Raw genomic sequence first — 21,393 nt, 5'->3', positions numbered from 1 at the left:
ACTGGAAGTATCTACACAGCACAGTGTTCGGCATCTTTTCTGACCTGTGTTCTGTCAGCCAGCTGAGTAGGTGAGGAGAAGAGGAGGTTTGGAATTATGAAGAGAGAAAGGTATGCCAGTATCTGCTGCATTGCTTACTTGCTGAGATAAGCCTATTTTAAAAGGCACCACTATTGTTTACAGCCCAGTGTCACAAAGCCCTCAGCCATTTCCCAGCGTAACACACGGAGGCAGAGGAAGGGTGGGAAACGTTGCAGTAGGAATAAAGTCTTATTTGATGCATCAGCAGAAGTAACAAAGCAATGAAACAAACTTCTCACCACTATAGTATGTGGGTTATTTTTTGTTAAATGTTTCAAGAATAGAGTTAATTCTTCCTGAGAAAATAATTTTCTGTCCTCTCTCAGAGCCTTTCCCAGTACCTCTGATCCTCGTTCTTTAAGGTTAGCATCTCTGCAGGGAAATAACGTTTTATCATTTTTCCCCCAGAGGCACAAAGCCAAACATCACTAAGTAATTTATTGTTGTGCAACCTTTTGGCTTGCCTGGGCAGTTTTGAGTGAAGAGGTCTTGGGCCACAAATACATAGGTCACTCTGGAAGTAATGCCTCCTATTTATTTCCATGGAAACTGCAGGACATACGAAGAGCACAGTAACACTTTTTGATAGAGCAGGTTCTTAGCTACAGAGCACTGTTTTTTATCGTAGACATCACCATCAACTCTGCATTTTCATCAGGAACGAACAGGGGCCTGCATGCCATGCTTGTACCAGTCTGCACCAGCAGAGGTAATTGCTGTCACTGTTGCCACTGTTGAAATGCACCCCACTGTGCCTCACTGTGCTCACATTCACTGTTTGGTCTCCACAAATGTTCAGCACTGATGAATGGAGGAATTCAGTGACACTCTTTCGCTTCATCCACACTTCCATGTCAGTGTTATGTCTGAGTACTCCTCTGCTGCCATTTGTCTCATGGCAAGAAAATACAACAGGATATTGTTGGGAAGGTTCAGCCCCTACTGCCATATCACCAACATCCACCACTAATATCACAGGCCAACATCATAGAATAGTAAGCATTACTTCCAGAGTCTTAAAATGTATAATACAAGTAATGTAGCTAAGTAACAAAACATTTTAAATATTTTTTGTTAAAAAATGAGAGCAACAAAACCATAAAACTACTGGGATATGTGACCTTTTCGTTTGTGACACTAATGTATCAGTCTGCTTCAGTGGAAGTATCTACAATTCTTAGAGAGCTCTCAAGGTGTTCATTTCAGATTTTTGATGAAATTTTATTTTTTTCTGTGCTTCACCTTTGAAAGCAGTTGTTCACCAATGAACATACTGCCAAAAGCAATGGCACGAATAAGGAGTGACAGTGAAGAGAGGGATATTTCTCCCTGATAACAGGGAGATCATGAAAGTTCAGTAGAGAGACATGATCAAGGTTTTGAGTTGAAAATCTGACTGTAAGTCTATATGTTTGAAAATGTGCAGATCATGTATTCATGCGGACTGAAATTGGAGTCAAAGACATACAGAAAAAATGACAAGTTTTCGGTAACGTTGAAACCTGTCCTCAAATTGATTTATTTATAAAGGCATAGCTGCCTGTTTTTTTCCTGCTCACAGGACTGTATTCAGCCAATATATCAAAATGTTTAAACTGATTTCCCATCGTGTGAGTTGGCACAGCACTGCGCCCTGCTTTTAGACCGGGTGGGTTTGATAGCACACTGATGTTTGTTGCTGAGTGATGTGCACAGGGCTGGGCTGAGCCACTAGCATGAAGAGCTGCAATCATGATGCTGTGGGGTAGGGGGTGGCAGCACTGTGAACTGTGCCGGGCTGCAGGTTGGATGTGCCTGGAGTAATTTGTTCCTCAAACTGGGAACAAGTCATTATAGTTTTGAAGAGGTCAGAATAAAGTAATTGTTTTATTTATAATACCTTCTTCAACCTTATGAGGGGCCTTTCCAGCAAAATAAAAATATTAGAATATCATATTTGGTGATACTTCCTCATATGTTCCTCCACGTAAATATTCAGTCTGTAATACATTGCGCACAATCTGTGACACATTTTTGCTTCTGTCCTCTAGTTCCACCTGTTACTGGAATTTAATTATTTTGCATGCAACACAGAATGTTTATAGCTTGGAATTTTCTGACCGTTGTAGCTCTGGAAGTTAGAGCAGTGTTGCTCTTCAGCTAACAGCAGTAGCAAACTTTAACTCATGAAAAACGTGCCCTTAGCAAAATCAGAAAGATGTTCTGTTAACAGAGGGTTCAAGTAGGTCAAAATTGCTATTTGACCTTGTTGTTGTCCTTCTTCCTTTTTCCCAGTGTTTTTCTTGGTAAGGGTTTGAAGTAAGACCCAAACAGCAAGTCTGGAGTGTTAAAATTCTCAAAAAAGCTTCTTCATGTGACCTGGACCCTATTCAAGTTTTTGAGCTAATCTCTATGAAGTTAACACAATTAAAAACAAAAATACTGTGTTAAAAATTATGTTATTCCAACTGGTTCGTAGTCTCTCTGGTAACTTCAGCCAGAAAGATGAAGAACTTCCTTGAATCTGACAGGCAACCTGTAAAAATCTTTAGCATTTAAGCAGTGTAATTTATTAAACAGGCGACCAGTAAGCAGGGTGTCCAGTTGTATGCCCTGTATCTGTACCAAATACTCCCACACACCCCAATGGGCTGAGACAGCTCTTACAAGTGATAGCCATATGTTCATGTTGCTTGATTGCAGCAGTCCTGGAAGAGAGTAAGATATTCAGAAGATAATTTATCAGTGACAGCTGACAGTAGATGAGACAAGTCATGAAGGGTGCTTGTCATGTTGGTAATAATTACTTGGTTCAGCTTATTTAGAATAATGAATGCTTAAAACAAGCGCAGAACAAAATATATACTTGGCAGATGCACCAGTCAATAGTGGTGTGGATGCTTGGTCTGAAAATACATAGAGATTAATTATGTATTCAGTAAAGTATTTAAGAGCATTTTTTATTACTAGCAAAAGACCAGAGCATACTGTGGAAATCATATAACATCTTGGTTATATTAGTAATAGCAGTTGCTCAGAAAGAAAGATAATTAGGATTTTATATGTTTCAAATGAAACTGAGGTCTGCTAGCAAGACAGTGATTTAAATATAACATACAGCATAGCAGTGTGTAAGTCCTGCAGCAGCTGTTCACATTTCTCAGTAATTTGTTGATAAAATTTATATGGCACCAAGAGCTGAGGAAATAGCTGGGTATATAATGTCTTCTAATGTCCAATTCAGAAGACTTCAGTGTGATGTGTTGGTTGTCTCCTGGTAAGTAGGTGCATTCTGTTTTTTTCTAGTTTGGAAATCAAAATTGCAAACCACCTAAATTTTCAAAGTCAGCAGACCCAACAGTCCTAGCACTTGTGTGGAGCTGAATCTAGGTCAAAAAGATACGTGGTAGCTCCTGTGGCTGTGAAAACAATGGTGGTTTGTGAGTGGTTTGGGGTTTTTTTGATGGCAGGAGGAATAAATAGCCTTTAGGCAATCTGAATGTGATTGTCTTGAAGTGAATAGCTTCGCTGACTGAGACAGGAGGAATTTCTCCATTTTTAAAACTGTACAAAATGCATGAATTGTCACTTTTTAACTGTGCAGCATATTTGAAGTGTTGAAAATGCAACACAAATGTTACAAGCAGAATCCATTCCATAAAAGGAGTAAATGAGGCTAGAAATAAACACTAAGAACTGGAATTCAGATATTCCTCTCGTATCACTAAACCGCAGAACCGCTGAATTGTTGTGGTTGGACAGACCTCTGGAGACCATCTGGTCCAGCTCCCCTACTCAGAAAGGGAACAAAGTCAGATTACTCAGGTCGTTGTCCATTTGGGTTTTGAGTACATCCAAGGATGGACACTATAGCCTCTCTGGAAAATCTCTTCCAGTTATTGACCACCCATAAGGACTATTTTCCTATTTAAGTGGAATTTCCTGTATTCCAGTTTGTGCTTGTAGCTTCTCATTTGCACCTCATGTTGCTACTGAGAGAATTCTGGCTCTGCATTTTCACAAAGATACGTGAAAGAATACAACTTACTTTCTTAGTTGAGATTCTTGCACTGTGTTATTTGCATATAAAATGTTTGAAAATTCTTTCTAAAATACATAAAAATTACATTTAATTTGGAAAAATTAAAAGAATGAAGGGAAGATGGTTACATACAGAGAACGTAATGTTGCATAAAGAACAGGTGAAATTTGAAGATATGATGAAAAAGGATAGGAAAGACAGAAGGCCACGTTCATAGATTGTGCATATGGTTTTGTTGCAGAAATGAATACTGAGAAAATAATTTACAGAGATAGTACGTTGCTTCTGAAGTGCTGTTACTGAAGTACTTGTTACTGAAGTAAAAGTCAGAGTAATGCAAGACTAGACCATCTCAACATCACTGCATTTTAAGTATCTATTATTTTTGTTGGTTATTTTCTTCCTTTTAGTTGCAGTACTGTTTAAATTCACAGATTCACTCTTTAGGCATGTCTTTTCCCTGAATTTTGAATGCAGTTCCTGTTAGGTGAATATTCAGAGAAAATTCCACAAATAATTGCTTACATATAAGTAACAGCTCATTCTTGGAGTTTATGTAGCAGTGCAGAAGAAAGTGATGAAAGGCACAATTGGAAAGCAAAATCTCATGGGGCATTTTTAGTCATTGTCTTGAAAAGGGGCAAGAAAACCTAAAGAGAGCATAAAATCTCAGTGGAACAGTGGAAGTAGCAGTGTACAATGACCAAAAGACATGGTGGAGAAAGAAGACATTTGTAGCTTCAGAGAGGAAGCACAGGAGATATACCAGCTCTTCTGTGTATGGGGTAATATATACACAATGATAGAGGAAACAGTATTCATGGTCTCCCTGTGAATTTACCAACCTTCTTGGGATTTTCCAGACTTTGCTGATAAGATGCCTCAAATCCATCAACAGAGTCGATCTCAGGACTTATTTTTTTTTCCCCCTTTCAGAATATTCATTTAGACAGTTTTATTGCCAAGCTTTGACTTTTTACCTGCAAGAAGAATGAGAGCAGAGGAATCTTAAAACTCAGAGTGAGCTTCACAGAAGGATTTTTGCATTGCCATTTCCCTTTGTGAATTTGAAGAAATTAAGACATATTGTATTTGAAATTATAAATTATCAAATCTGTGTAGTGCTTTGTATAGTGAAACATAATTTATTCATTTTAATAGAAATGTATTGGAGACTTTGTTATTTTGAAGTTAGCGATATTATTAACTGGATGTTATTTATTTTGTAGTGAATAAGTGATCCTCTGGGGAAAAAAGTGTCATCTAGTTCTGTTGGGAACTCTCCCCATGGCTTGTAGCTTCTCTGTAATTCCTAGGGTGATAGCACATTCATTGTAAGTGGTTTACTGGTACAGCAGAGATAAATGGCTCAGTAGTGGAGGGCTTTCTTTTTCACTTCTGAGGTATAGTGATGGATCTTCCTGGCCTACAATGTGTAACATTCACTTAGGTTATTCCCTACATGGTGTACAAAGAGCAGTGTAGTTAATGCTTGGATAATGTGATTTTGAAAGCTGGGTTCCAACTTAAGGCAAGCTTCTTTTAAGGCAAGCTTCTCCTGGCAAGGATACTGGGACTGACTGATGCTAGCAGTTAGCAATGGCTCAGTTTGTGGAGTGAGACAGATTGACCCATTTCGGTTTGTTTCCCTGTAGACTGATATATGAATTGCAAATTCTTTACAGTCAAAATCCTCTTTAAAAGACAGATACTGAATAAGGACAGGGATTAGGCACAGGATCAAATGTTTATGGATTAGATGCAGAACATGTAATGGAGGCAGTAACAAAGAACCTTGACACTCTCATTGCTGTGGCACTTCAATGACTGACAAGTCTTTGGTTGGTGAGCATGGGATGCTGCTCATCCCATGATTGCATATTACAAACTTTATACCAATACTAGAAGCACAGAAGTTGGAGTTTCAGATTTTTTTTATGACTGTACTGCTGAGAGTTTAATTTTGCATTGGAATAGTGAATTTCTAGAGCAGAATTTTGTACGATAACATTCTATTGCACAAGACTTCATTTTTTTAATTTTAAGGGCTGTTACTGGCACAGAGGAAATGTCAAGTCTGCCAGCTATTTGTACACACTAAACAGAGACTGAATGCAATACAGATGGTTGTAATGCTAATGTGAAAAGAATGTTTTATCTGAGATCTGCAAGAATTGCTGAAACTGACTGATCAGTCCTGTGAGGAAAGTGTAGATGGGCAAGCAGGTAGTAAAACAGTCCAAGAGGCTGATAGAAAAGTGGCACAATGAATTACTTTGTAGTTATCAAGACCACTGTTTTCGTTCGTTTGCACTTATCCCTTATTGATTTATAGTCATGGTCCGATGGGCCATGCTCTCAGTTAAACTCATCATTCAGCACTTTATTTTCATGTGTGGCTGATGCTTAGGTTTGTTTGATGTTCAAATCAGAAGCATATGTGGATCTTCATACAGGAGAAGTAGGTTTTTGGGGTCCTTTTAACTTCCCAGTACTGTTCAGTGCGTTCTTAAGTTTTATTTGTTGAAGAACTTTAAAATTTATTAAAGGACTTTGTCATGAAGGAAAAAAAAAACAAAAAACCAGTCTTATGTAGATACCATCCATGAAGATGATGAGGACTAGCTCAATACATGACATCATTTTTGTGTGTGCTTGCAAGTTGAGGGCTGAAGTGAACAGATGTTTTAAAACAGACAAAATTTCTAGGGGAAAAAAAAGGCTTTTATAAGGACTTTCTGGAGAGGAAAGATGTTTTGGAGTAGAGGAAAGTGAGTTGAGGCTGTAGAAAGCAAAAAATCACAGAATCACAGAATGCCTGGAGTTGAAAGGGACGCAGAAGGACCATGGGGTCCAACCCCCGGCTCCACACAGCACCGCCCTCTGGAGCACAGCCTTTCCCTGACCATCCCCTGGCACTGCTCCTATGAGGGCTGCCGCTGCCTTGAGGCCTCCCCTCAGCTCCCCTGCGCTGGGCTGAGTAAACCAAGGAGCCACAGCCGCTCCTTGCACCTCTTGTTCTCCAGACACTATTCCAGCTGTGTAGCACTTCTTGCCACACAAATACAGAGAGAAGGAGCGGAGTGATGCAGCTCTGTGGTGACTGCACGATGCTACGACTTTTAAGAAGGTTTGTGACAGCAAGCTGTTATTTGGGTTGTTAGCTACTGTGGGTGGTGACGTGTTCTTTTTGCCACTGTACTTTCACAGAAAGTAGCAAAGCACTGACTGGGCCTCCAGACACATACAAATGATATAAAAATAGATGTATGTATCTTACCCCCCCCCCCCTCAAATGTTGGATGTTTCTTTCTCTTGTTCTTTTCCTCTACTCTGTTGTACAGCAAGGGATTACATGTCTGGAGTTACAGCTGCAGCAGTTAGGGGCCAAGCCGTTCAATGGCCTTGATTTGATTTCTAGGGTCAACGTGTAGCAATCCTATCTGTCTGTCAGTTCCTGCTTTTGGATCCTCTGCTTACATCTGTTGGTGCCTACATGTTTGAGTAGCTCAGGTACCAGCAGAATGGCTTCACTCCCCCTTGCCTATCAGCTCTACTTGTGGTTGCCTTTGACAGCACTGCTGTCCCAGAGAAGGAGTTGCCCTTTCAGATGTAAAGAGCAGAATAGCTATTGATTTCTTCCCATATCCTAGACCTATATAGCTAAAGAGCGTTTTTCTCTCAACAAAAATATTTTCCCAATACTACCCATTTAATAACTTTCATTTTTTCAAGGGGGCTTTGGTAGGCTGTTGCTCATGGGACCTACAGCCAGGGAACATTCCTTGGTCTCTTGGAAAGACACAGAGCATTTGTGTATTTTTCACAGCACGTTCTGGAGGTCCTAGTTTCGTGGAACAGAGATTCTTGTTAATTTTCTGATAAAAAAAATTAAATAGTCCTTTCTGAGGTGTGTGTTGCTTTGTCTAAAATACTAGTTCAGCAGCTAGCTTGTTTACTGGCCATGCTGACATGCCACTGAATTTGTGAAAAGTATGGAGATTTGGTTGCTATCTATTATGAGCATGACTTGGTAAAAAAAGAATGCCATGTGTAATGCTGTCCGCTAATTACATATGCAGAGTTCATGCACTTTAGTCCTATGCACAGAGGGAAACAGTGCTGAAAAAGCGTTGATGAAATTGCAAAGACAGGTCCTGCCAAAACAAGTTCCTGTTCAACAAGGCCAAGCGCAAGGTGCTTGCACTTAGGCCAGGGCAATCCCAGGTGTTTATACAAACTGGGAGAAGTTCTCCTTGAGAGCAGCCAGCACTGTGTGCTTTCAGCCTGGAAGGCCAACTGTGTTCCGGGCTGCATAAAAACAGGGTGGCCAGCAAGGAGAGGAAGGTGGTTGTCCCCCTCTGCAGATCTTGTGAGGCTCCATCTGCAGTACTGCTTCCAGGTCTGGGGCTCTCAGTACCAGAAAGATGCAAAGCTCTTGGAATGGATCCAGAGGAGGGCCACTAAGATGATCAGAGGGCTGGAGCACCTTCCTGTGAGGGAAGGTTGAGGAAACTGGGATTGTTTAGCTTGGAGAAGAGGAGAATTAGGTCTCCGGGGATACCTAATTGTGGCTTTCCAGTATACTTCAAAGGAGCGTATAAACAGGAGGGGTTGTTTCCTTTGGTGGATCATGACAGGACAAGAGGGAATGGTTTTAAACTGAGACAGGAGGCTCAGGTTAGGTATTAGGAGGAAGTTTTTCACTCAGAGGGTGGTGACACACTGGAACAGGTTGCCCAAGGAGGCTGTGGATGCCGCATCCCTGGAGGCATTCAAGGCCAGGCTGGATGTGGCTCTGGGCAGCCTGGGCTGCTGGTTGGTGACCTGCACACAGCAGGGGGGGTTGAAACTGGATGAGCATTGTGGTCCTTTTCAACAGAGGCCATTCTGTGATTCTACGAAAATGAAGCTTTTTTCCCCTTTGATACGTGTTCCAACATAATCGTGAGTTGAAATGATATTCTGCTAGAACAAGATGCTAGCAAGTGAGTCTTCCAAGAATTGCGCTGGCAGTCTCCAGAATGTCCCTTAACTCTCTGAAAGTTGTATTTTTTAACTCTATCCACCAGTTTCAGATTATGGAGTGTTTTGATTTGCTTTTTTTTCCATGGTCTGGTAGAAGCCTACCTTTTATCAAGTGACTTGCAGACTGAAAATTAATTCTGCTCAGAGGCACTACAGTTGCAAAAAACAAGGAAATGCAGTTGGAACATATGTTTTTCCTCACCATGTTTTCAGAAATAAAAGCCATTTTTACTGAAACAAACATTTTACTTGAGACAAACTTCCTGGGTGGAAAATTTCAGCCTGAATCGTTAACAGATTGATAGAAGCGTAAGTTGCTTACATTCATGTTTAAAATAGCACAGTTAATAGTAAAAAAGTTAATTATATTTGTTAACTCACAAACCACACAACATTCTCAACTTACAATTCTGCTTATTTTAGAGCATCTACATTAAAACACATTTTGAAATGAGGCATTTATATTTTTTCTTACTATTTATCTTCATATTGTCTTTTCCTCCATCTTTGTCTTCCCAATTCTTTTCATTCTGGCTTTTTACTTTATTCTGATTTTCCAATTATGACTTAAACAATAGGGTGAACAGAGGATCTGGTTTGCAAAGGATTTTGTCTGCAAGAGAATTTGGTTTCATTCCTCCTAGGTTTTACATACCGCCAGTAGTAGAATCCAGCCCAGCTGCAGCATTTTCTTGGCAGTGTTTCAGACCACAGCGCCAATGGTTTCTGCTTTGACTTATGGTGCACGTTGTTATCCTGTTTTTGAAATCCACCTGAAATCAAGGAATTGCCAAATCAAAATCAAGTTGTTCTAAATTTAGCCGGGCTTAGTGAATAAGGTTGGAAAATCTCAGCAGATTGTTTGGACTGGCGTAGCTTGTGATCTAAAATCCAGACAGGTTTAATTTTATAAGTCTGACTTTCAGAATTTGTTATGAATCCTAACTCTGGTTCATGCCGGCTTTTGGAATTTGTAAGAGTTGCTTAAATACACTTACTACTCATCATATATGATGACGTGATTTTTGGAATCTACAATCAGTATCACTGGAAGGTCTGTCATATGTCATGTGTTTCACTATAGCATGGTGCAGTCTTACTGAAATAAAACAGTAATACAAATGCTACCAATCTGAAAATCTTTCCTCCATAAATTCACGTTCACAGAAAAAGGAGAAAATGCGCCTTCAGAATCACTTGCTTTATGGCCACAGACAGTCAGCAAGGAGAGATCGGTGATGGTCCCGTATTTACTTACTCTCTGAAAGTCTGTGGATGACTACAAGACTGGTAATTCCATTGGGTGATTTCTGGTTCACAGCACATTGGCATAATGTTTTTGAAGGTGCTCTGCCTGTTGTCAAAAAATAAATACAATAGAAGAGTAATTACCATTAGTGCAGTCTCAGACTGGAAGGATGAATTGAGCAGTAGGAGCAAGTATAGAGAGTTATGCTGAGGTTAAAATAGCCAACAATCTTAAGTGCTTGCTGAGGAAAGATCAGCAATAAATCAGAAGTGGACCCTAGAGTTTAGTGGATCAAACATAAGATGCCATAAAAATATATCAGATCATATTTGTTACCACATGCTAGAAGGCAAAACAAAAATATACCACCAATGGAAAAGCTGTCACCATTGTGGCAGGTACAGATGGAAGGATTTGGGGCTTTTAGGTGAAAACACTTTGCACAGAATAAAAAACTGAAGGCTTTTGTAGTCACATTTGTCTCTCTTTCTTTAATAGGTTATCTTGTTAACCTTTAATTTAATATTCAACTGCTGAATATACGATGCCGTAGGAAACTCCAGTGATTATTGTCATTTTACAGGTTTTGTTTTTTATCAGTAAAATCACAGTTACTGCAGGCTGAAGTCTCCCAGTACAGTTTTGCTGGACTCTGTGCCTTGAGGGGCATGCTGAGGGTGCCTTTAGGGAAGCAACCCACCTTGTCATTCTTTTGAAGTAGATATAATAAATTATTTCCTTTTTATTTGTAATTTGTTAGCGTGGCAGTGACTTGAGAACATGTTTCTAGCCAGTCTGATGTTCTTGTCTGTTTCTGAAACTTCTCTTCATAGAGGTAGGCTTATGAAGCCTCATCAGGTAGAGGTGTATTTTTGCATTCTACATCAGATATCCAAGGCACCTTATTTTTCAGGACCGTTGTTCCGATTGGTATCACTTTGGTTTCAGTACCTTTTCCTTCTTACCCATGTATGTATATGCACACTCTCTTTGACATGTTATCTGTTGATGTATCTACACTGTTAAATTGCTTGTGGGCTTACTGGGTGTAAATCAGCTTCTTCTATCTGCTTTGTATAAGAAGAGAATGATACAGACACTATTTGTCTTCCAGAAATTCAGACTGAATTTCAGTTTTTAAAAAAAGAAATGGTAGAGGGAAGGTGGGAAGGAGTATATAGAGAGACAAAATTTCCAGTGGAAGCTTCAGCCCATGACATTCATGTGAAAAGTTGCTGTTGTGTGTAAGAATCTTTCCAAGATACATATATATATGTATATATATATGTATGCGTATATATATATATATATATACACATAAAATATATACATGTATATATGTATATATTATATATGTATATATATGTGTGTGTGTGTATATATATATACATATATATGTATATATAATATATACATATATATATATGTATACATATATATATGTATATATATATAATGTGTATATATATGTATGTGTATATATATATACACACATAAAATATATACATATATATAGATATATATGTGCATCTCTCTCCCTCTCTCTACATATACATATACATATATATATAGTCTCTCTACATGTAGAGCACGTATAGAGACTATATATATATACGTATATATATGTATGTAGAGAGAGAGAGAGGAAGAGAGGGAGATACACATATGTATACATATATATCTATGTGTGTGTATCTATATATAGAGATAGATAAGTGTATATGTGAATATCTCTATATATAGGTACGTATGTGTATATATGCTTTTGACCAATTCTTCTACTAATGTTGATAAGTTGATCCCTACATCTTTTTCTAATATATTGGTGGCTTTTTTTGAGTGAAATAACCCTTATTGAAATCAAAATTGTTTCCCTTATTTATCCCTTACAAGCTGTAAAGGATTTGTCCATAGTCCACATACTGGAAACTGCAATCATGAGAGTGGGTTTGCCACCATTTGCAGCATACTTTCATGGTATGGTTTGATGGATTTTTCACTTCCCTGTGTGGTAAAACTAGCAAGCTTGGAACCAAATGGTTTTCATGTGTTGGAACAGAAAGACATTTACCAGCTTGCCAGCTGATGTGCATTCATGTCACACCCGTGGCACTGAGATGGTTGGTAGCATCTGAACTTTTGTCCTCAGAGTCTCACACTAGATTCTCAATATATCCATTCAAACTTCAGACTGAACCAAGTTGCTAAAAGACTGTTCAGGTTTGGTTTTGTCTGATGCATGGTTGACTTGACCAATTGATGTCGAAGTACCTCATTTCAGATTGTCATGATTTCACAGTTGTGATAGGGCAGACTTTGTCCATCTGAAGTCTTAGTCAGTGTTTAACACTGTCTAACCACAGTACTGTTTGTAGATGATTTTTCTTTGATATGATGAATAGTCTGCAAAAATTTAAACTAGCTGTGCAAGCTAAATGAAAGGAGCTGAATTGTTAGGAAAGAAATATTCAAATCAGTGGCTGCTAACACTTTCCTGAGGTGTGTCATTTCATTTTCTCTTTTAGCAAATACTGCGACATGCCCGTGGGAATTCCACAAAGGTGATATTTCTCATTACTGATGGATATTCCAATGGTGGAGACCCAAGACCAATTGCAGCATCCTTGCGTGAATTTGGAGTGGAGATCTTCACCTTTGGGATATGGCAGGGGAATATCCGAGAACTGAATGACATGGCTTCCCATCCAAAAGAAGATCATTGTTACCTCCTTCACAGTTTTACCGAGTTTGAAGCTCTGGCACGCAGGGCTCTTCATGAAGGTATTGACTTCAGAAGTCTTACAGAGAACATAGAGCTAAATATAAAGATCTCCAGTACTGTCTGGTAACTGCATTTCATGTAGTATAAATTTCTTTTTGTTTTTCCTCTGACTTTCAAGTAAAGATGCTCATTCCTCAGGCAAAATGATGAACTATTAATTTAACTAACTCATTATCTATGAAATGTGACCTAAATTCTCTTCACTGGTATATCTATACTTCCATCCTTCTCTTTATTTTGTCCAAGGACAAAGAGACTATGGTCTTGGCCTAGTGGGACTTTTGTTTGACTAGATGAACCTTGTAGTTAGCTACACAGTTGTCAAAAAGACACCCTCAGTACATACCTTACCATTAGCTTTCCAGTTTTGATGTTTTACACACCAATGAAAGCTTGCTTGTTGAGAAAAACATTTAGATTCCTATGTATAAAGGTAAATACGATCTGTTTTTATGGCCTTACATGTTCAATAACACTGGAAAGAGCAAGAGATGGAAAGCAAATTTGAACTGGAGTTTTATCCTTTTTTGATCTACTTTATTCTGAAAAAGCCTTTATGAAAAACAGAAGTTTAGCAAGTGAGAACACAAGTAGATCTTTGCATGAGAGCCGGTGCTGCTTGAGTAAGACATAGTACATGCATCGTACTAGCTGCTATATTTATTTGTTATATTTACTTTTAAATAGAATGCTAGTTTTGCATTAGTAGTGTGCTTTACTGCAGTTCTGTTTGTTCCAGTTAAATTGTTTTTTGTGGATGCACGAAAGGAAAGATTTATTCTTTTTTATATGACCAACAAGTTGTACATTCCATGACTAAATACTCTCCTTATGCCAGTGAGAGCACCCACCAAACTCAGGAGAAACTGTCTCAGCAGCTTCTGTATGGAGCAAGACTGTCTTCTGACAGTGTTAGAATCAAGCCAGGCCAAGTGAGAAAACTTGAGACTATGCACCATTGATTTTAGTGGATATTTTTCCATAGTAGGAACAAGTTTTTCTTATATTGTGCAATGGTATATTTCATGCCACCATCACTAGAGCTTAGAACTTTTGCAGAAACATTATGCTAGTTACATAATATGATACTTTTAGGGGATTTGAGATTGGACTTTTTAATTAATAAATTGATATTGTTTCAGACCTGCCCTCTGGTAGTTATATCCAAGAAGATATATCACACTGTTCATATCTCTGTGAGGCGAATGAGAACTGCTGTGACATCATGGCAAGCTGTAAATGTGGCACTCACACTGGCCAGTTTGAGTGCATTTGTGAAAAAGGATACTATGGGAAAGGACTACAGCATGAATGCACGGGTGAGTTTTGTGTCTCTGTTCTTGGGTTTCTCTCTGTGCCCTGGGTACTTGGCTAATCCAGGCTAGGGAGATTTTTTTTGGAGTTACAACTGTGCGTTTTTTTTTGTAGTTACAACTATGAACCTGAGTGAGAATGCATTTGTGGCTTTTGGGTAACTGCTTCTGGCTAAAGATATAGAAGAGTTGTAGTTGTCAAACTCAACCCCTGTTTCCACTGAGCAGCAGCCAAAAGAGATGCACAGAGAACATAAGAGATGCAAATGTTCTGACACAGTATAACACCCCTTAAAATGAAAAACCCCTTAAAACAGAAGTTATAAAACCCCTTAAAGCAGAAGTTTGTGACTTCAGGTTCACTGAGTCTGAGATTGTATCTTCTGCATTTAAGAGCTTCTGGTATTTTCAGGCATGAATTTTATTGGTTACTTTCTGAACTTGCTTAGGTATTTCTTATTTGGAGAGGGTCTGACTATGCGGATCTTTGCAGAATAAATCCTTAGGGAATACTACAGTCTGTTAAACATCTTTTAATTCTCTTAAAATTAATTTACTAAAGAGGAAGAAGGCATTTTGGTCACTAATGCTAAGATTGTTCTTGTTACTGCTTTTGGAACAGTCCTCTTAATAATATTTATTCAAAGTCTACAGTTGATGTAAACTTGCAGTTGATAAGCTCTTTGTTGCATTTTAGAGTAGAGTCTTGGAGGCAAAAAACATAGAAGTCTGGCTCTCTGAATTCCCTGTGAAGTTGTTCAAAGCAAAAACGAAAGGCTGTATTACTAGACAGGGGACTTTAGCCTTTGGGTTGTTTGTTTTTTTTAATTAATTGACACAATTTCCAGGGGAATGCATTGGAAAGCTGAGCCACTGGTCTTCAGTGTAGTATTTCAGCTAAGCGTACACTGGATGTCTTTGTTTAATAAGAATGTAGATAAACATAGAGGGGGAATCAAGATTATACCTAAGCACAAAGGTATTGTCTGCCACCAGTCCAAGAAATAAATGAGATACTACAGTGTTTGCATTGGGAAGTTTATCAGTTATGGTATACTGTTTGTTGATTATCACATCTTCGGATAATTTACCTTGTGCCTTTGCAGCATCTTTCCTTTAATTGTATTAAAAGAGAAGTAAGTAAATATACAGGACTTGATAAGATTTTGCTTGCAAGGTGATGTAGTAGGGTCACTGAGACATTGGATCAGAATGGCATTTCATGTCAGTGGCAGAGCTTCCTTGTGTCCTCACTTAGCTCTTAGTAAAGATATAGTACAGCATTTTATTTATTTCCAGACGTTATTCAATTTTTTAAAATAAAATTGAATTTTCATCTTTATTTTACTTCTGGAACACTAGTCTATTTCTTTCACCTTGGTTTGAATGCTCTAGTAACCTGAACAAAATAAACTCAGTATTTCTGTCTCTATCAATGGCTTGTATTATTAAAGATTGTTTTGAGCTATTCCTGAAGGTAGGGAGACTAACATTTTAGAGTTACTGCTACTTTTCCCATGTGGAAGGAACTTGTCATCATTTAAGCTTATCTTTTGAGTGTCATCAAAAATGTTGAGGTCTAACTTCTTTGACTGCATATTTGACTACTGCAGAGAAACGTTTCACTTTGACATAATCATCAGTTTTTGTGAAGTGAGTTTTAAAAAGGAGTTGATATTGGATACACTATAAATAAACAGATAGTTGCAGCCATGTGCTCTATATGTGAAGGCAATGAAAGATGCATCCATATAGTTTATGGAGAATTTGACCTAATAACTGTTCAAGCCTGTTCTTTTAAATGTGTCTGCTCAATTCAGCTGGAATCATAGAATCACAGAATCATCGAGGTTAGAAAAGACCTCTAAGTTCATCTAGTCCTTCTGTCCACTTACCACCAATACTGCCCACTTAACCATGTTCCTTAGTATCACATCTACACACTTCTTGAACACTTCCAGGGACAGTGACTCAACCACTTCCTTGGGCAGCCTCTTCCTTCTAGTGCCCAACCATTCTTTCAGAGAAGAATTTTTTCCTTACATACAACCTGAATTTTCCCTGGTGCAATCATTCCCCTTCATCTTCTCCCTGTTGTCTAAGAGGCCAAACCCTACCTTGCTACAATCTCTCTTCAAGTTGTAGTGCAGTAATTCTCCCCATTTTCTCTGGACACACTCTCAGGCCTTGGTGTCTTTCTTATAGTAAGGGGCCCTAAACTTAACACAGTATTTGAGATGCAGCCTCACCAGAGCTGAGTACATCTCATATTTGTGGCAGAAACAAAAAGCAATGTGTTCTTTAAAGGGAAAAGAACGTGTTTTGAAATCTTCTGTTCTGAAAAAGGTTCCAACCTATTTTTTTTTTTAACATTTCCCAGCTGAGGATTGCTATGGATTTGTAAGGGACAAGGAATCTTAATGTTTCTTAACTTTTCTTCATTATAGAATGTAAGAATTTACATTGACAGTGTATATTGTAATTGAACTGCATTTAGCTTCTGTTGGGTTAATCATGCAGGTACCGTACTAGCCTATGGCTACTTAATGCAGTAATGATTTTTAAATAGGAAATTGTTCTTCTGCAGTCTGTTCATTTTGGTATTTTGGTTATTTTTTAATGTTCTTTTCTCTGTGCCCTTGTGCTTTTGCCTCTTGCCATTTTGTAGTTATTAATGGTTTTAAATGTGAGACACCAAGATAACTGTACAAATCATGTACAGTTTCTAAATTGACTTTCTTAATTACTTGAGTATATCCTCTAGAAATCTTCCATACAGTAAAAGAGGAACCACTTGTTATGTGCTGAAGAGTAGAAATTGGCTTCAGTATATCCCTCCTGTTCTTTGTAATATTGTTGATAATGTGCCACAAAAAGCAGAACAGACCAACTCTTCTCTGCTTTATAAGAAAAAAGACAAAAGCCTTTTGGCACACATGAGGAGCCTCGTACAGCCAGAGATGTCTGTGACAATTAGGAGAAAAGAAGGGAGCCAGAGGAAGAGTAGGGGCAGTAACATAACCAGTCCCAGTTATTGTAGAGTATATAAAAGAACTTTTATTCATTAAGCCTTTTTTTCTCTTTCCTTCATTACAAATGTTAAGTTTCAAACTAGATACAGCCAAACAAAGATACTGAGGTCAGCAAAAATAAATCCATGGCTTTCACTGTCTAAGGTGTGTTTTCCCATTCTATGAATAAAAAGGTGAGCTGTTAAAGGCAACTACTTTTTCCATGGGAAGCTAAATCAAATGTCCAGATCTCGCTCTTCATTGTTGTAGAAAGGTAAGTAATGTCTTTTCCACAGCTTTTTTCCCCATTTTTTATTTTCAGAGAAGGAGTTTTTTTCTGGCAAGTGTGATGTTGGATTGGATGACCTTGTAGAGTTATGAGGGGGGAACTAAAACCCATGATGTTTATCTCATCTTTTACCTCCTAATTAGAACCACAGTTATCAGGGAAGGTTTCTTTCAATCAAACACATGGACACAATTTTTGCAACACAGTGTATACATGAAGACAACGTACAGTTGGCAGGGCAGAACAATTAATTGAAGTACTTACAGTCTATGCTAGCTGTTTCATCTTTAGTTTATTTTTGGTCTGCTACTTGTGTATGGTTATTGAATTGTAGAATTTCATTGTGTGTATAAATGCTGTCAAAGCTTTGCAGTTTTTATGAGTATGTAGCAGTATCAGTTATCATCTGCATAGCCACCAGGCCTGCAGTTTTGCTTTCATAACAGTGCATCAGTTAGATCTGTGAGGAGCCTTTCCAGTGGAATGTAAAGTCATATGAACACCAAAATTTTCACTCTTTTCAGAGTTGAAGGAACGTAATTCTGGCAAGGCAGGGGATAGGGGATTATATTTTGGGTTTTATGGTTTCTTGGATTTTAGACCCAATTTTCGTCTGAGCTTTTTTCTCCATGAGATGTCCAGGATTTTTTTTCTTTTGAAAATGCAACGCAAAATCTGATGATAATGTGTTGTACAGCTTTTTAAGTTAAACAAAACAAAACAAAAAAACAGTTTTATATATTACCAGCAGTGCTTTACTTAAAGAGACAGGAAGATGTGCGATTCGACCGGTGACTAGAATGGCCTATTCTAGTTATAGAATGTTCAGATATAATGCATCCTTCTGTTTCACAGGCACTTCTACCTGCTTGAAAGCTGGGTCTCCATACCACGTTTTGAGAAGTGTTTCTTTAGCTACTCTGTAGGAGATCCTGGCTGGATGAAGTTTTGTCAACAGTTTTGAATTAGTCATGCTGTATTTGGAAACTTTCTTTAAGATTACAGGATATTTCCAAGCCATTAGACATCTGCACTCAACATCACAACACATGTACACATGTACAACAGACACACTTAAATGTGTGACTATCATGGGACCTGGGGGAGAATGACAAGTAAGACTCTAAGATATTGCTTGATGATTGACAGAGTGTAAGAAAAAAGGGAGTTGGAGTGTGAAGAAGAGAGGATAGAATGTATCTGTAGCTACATTAAAATATCAGGCTGAATATGCCTGTTGAATTCGAAAGGTTGACTTGGTTCACAAAACTGTAAATTTTCTGGGTCTTAGAACTTAGCTTTTTATGTCTCATAAGGCAGTACCATTTCATTCGCACGTACATTGAATCTACATCTTAAAACAGGGTAAGATTTTGTTCTGGTTCTTTTCCTCTCCTTTTGTTTTTAATTTGTAAGTCAGAAAAAATTCTCTTCAGTTCTAGCTTAGGCTCTCACTGAAAGAAGGCTTCTGCTGAGACCTGCAGTAAGAACTGACGTACTGAAGAAGGAATGTCTTATTATGGAAAATGCCAATGCAAATCTTGATACGCAAAAAAAGCAAAAAAAAGCAAGTAAATGTTTTAGATTCAGTAAACTGGGAACACTGGGATTAGAGCTGGGTAAGGAAGTTGAGACATACATGTCTAATGAAGCATTAATTAATGTTTACAAAATCTGGACAGTATGGAAAGAATTGGCGTGAGACTTATCTAGAAACAGAACAGCTTGCATGAAGAGTCTTTTCTCCAAGTGTAACAGCTGTCTACTAGGGATACACTCCTTTAATTACTGCATCACAATTATGATGCCCTTTCTGTCACCCTTGGGAGATGAGATACTTCCTTGTATGTTAGTCTTTTACTTGTAATTTATTCATTTAAAAAAATGATTCTCCCAGTGGAGCCTTCTGTTATAGTCTCCTCAGTGGCTTTTTGCCTTTTAAAATATGCAGAGGATCTATTGTGAATATACTGTGTTAAAATGACTGGCTGTCACAAAAGGAGAAGAGAAAACAAGAAAGCAGCAACCTAAACCAAGGAAAAGATGCAAAACACTGATGACTAAGTAACAGTAAATTGAAGTTTAATTAATACTGGCAAAACCATTCCTCACTGTCATTCTGTACATTTTTTTTTATAAAACTTGTTTGACTCCTTGTGAATTACAGTTTTAGCATAACATCATGATGGATAAGTTCAAAGTAAATGTAAATGAATTTTCTTTCCTAGTGAAGGTATCATAAGGCTGTGATGGGTAAGTACAGGAGAAATGTTTTGGATTTGGTTGTGTCATGTGTATGCTAAAACGTAAGTGGATAAGAAAGGTGGATGAAGAAACAAGTGCTATAAGTAATGGTGTGGAAGTTTAGTAAGTCAGTTTTCTTTGAAAAATGTGTAAGACCACATGAATGAATGTAAAAACATTCATAATTGTTATTTACATAAAGGATAAAAAAATCTCCTTAACATATATGTTGTTTGGGAAATAAACACTTCTGGAAGCACGTAGTTTTCTTCTTCTGGGTTTTTTACACTGAAATCTACCTTCTCAAAAATTTGGCTCCTGCAGCACATTATTCATTACTTTTTGCTTTGCTTTTGGTGTTTGAAATATGGATTCTCCTGCTTGTAATGGTAGGAAGCAAAGTAAATAAAATGTGGACATTTTAAGATCTCAAAAATGGAGTACACAACAGAGATATATTCTCTCTGGTTTGTTAAGTTGAAGTCATAATGACAGTAAAATCCTGATATCAGGAGGTGTTTCTTTTTGTAGGAATTGATGAAGATGGAAAGTTCTAACATGGTAGTGCAGTTCCGCTTGCATTTTAAGTGATTTCCAGCACCAGCTAGTTTGTATGCACCCTGCACAACCTGCTTGATGAAGGTGGGACATTTCTGGTAGAGGAAGCTTCTTTTTCTGAGTTTACTTCTCAAGGCCTTGTAGACTTGTACTTGCAGAACAATTCAGAAAAGTTTTTAAAGCACAGTGCAGATGAAGTGATAGCAGGTTTGCTCAATTACTGAAGCGTTTCTTATAGCAATATAAAACCTCTCATCTGCTTTCCTTATGCATTTGAAAAGAAACAGTAGCAAAGCACTTTTTTTTTTAAGTAAGAAAATGTATAAATAAAAGTAGGGACAAAATGGTGAGGTTGAGATTTTATTTCTTTCATTAGGGATCTAACTATCCACAGCTGAGATGGGGCAGATAATACTTGCTTGGGCTTTACCTTTATTTTGATGAAGGGTTAGGGTTAGGATTGGGATTGCTCTTGTTTTTAAGATATGTGAGCCTCATCATTTCCAAACTGCAATTTTAATCCATCTTCAGTCCTTCAGAAAAAAAAACTCTTTAAGTGAGACACTGGGCTTTTTAAACCTTTGCGAAAATGTGAGAATGTTAACATCTTACCAAGGACTTTGCTTGCACAACTGTAAAAATAGAGCTTTTATTGATCAGTTTGCTACAAGCTTTCTCAGTGAAAAAAATAACGTACAGCTACTGATGTTTTATAGCCAAATTCAGAGATTTTATAAGATCATGGAAGTGAATAGGAGTATTACTAGTAATGTTAATGAAGTTTGGATCAAGTCCTTCTAAGGACTGAATGCCTCAT

At 37.9% G+C, this 21,393-nt stretch overlaps 1 protein-coding gene across 1 annotated transcript in view; it reads left to right on the top strand.

Moving 5' to 3' along the window:
* SVEP1 (sushi, von Willebrand factor type A, EGF and pentraxin domain containing 1) overlaps window positions 1–21,393 on the top strand; it is a 123,001-nt gene that overhangs the window by 8,417 nt on the left and 93,191 nt on the right. The window contains exons 2-3 of the mRNA XM_052700792.1: window positions 12,905–13,160; window positions 14,304–14,480. Of these exons, the coding sequence (XP_052556752.1) occupies window positions 12,905–13,160; window positions 14,304–14,480 (433 nt within the window). The remainder of the gene's footprint in view (window positions 1–12,904; window positions 13,161–14,303; window positions 14,481–21,393) is intronic.

Source organism: Tympanuchus pallidicinctus, unplaced genomic scaffold (genome assembly GCF_026119805.1).
Source record: "Tympanuchus pallidicinctus isolate F22 unplaced genomic scaffold, pur_lepc_1.0 scaffold4, whole genome shotgun sequence".
Lineage (NCBI taxonomy): Eukaryota > Metazoa > Chordata > Aves > Galliformes > Phasianidae > Tympanuchus > Tympanuchus pallidicinctus.
This window is presented reverse-complemented; position numbering and strand designations above follow the sequence as displayed.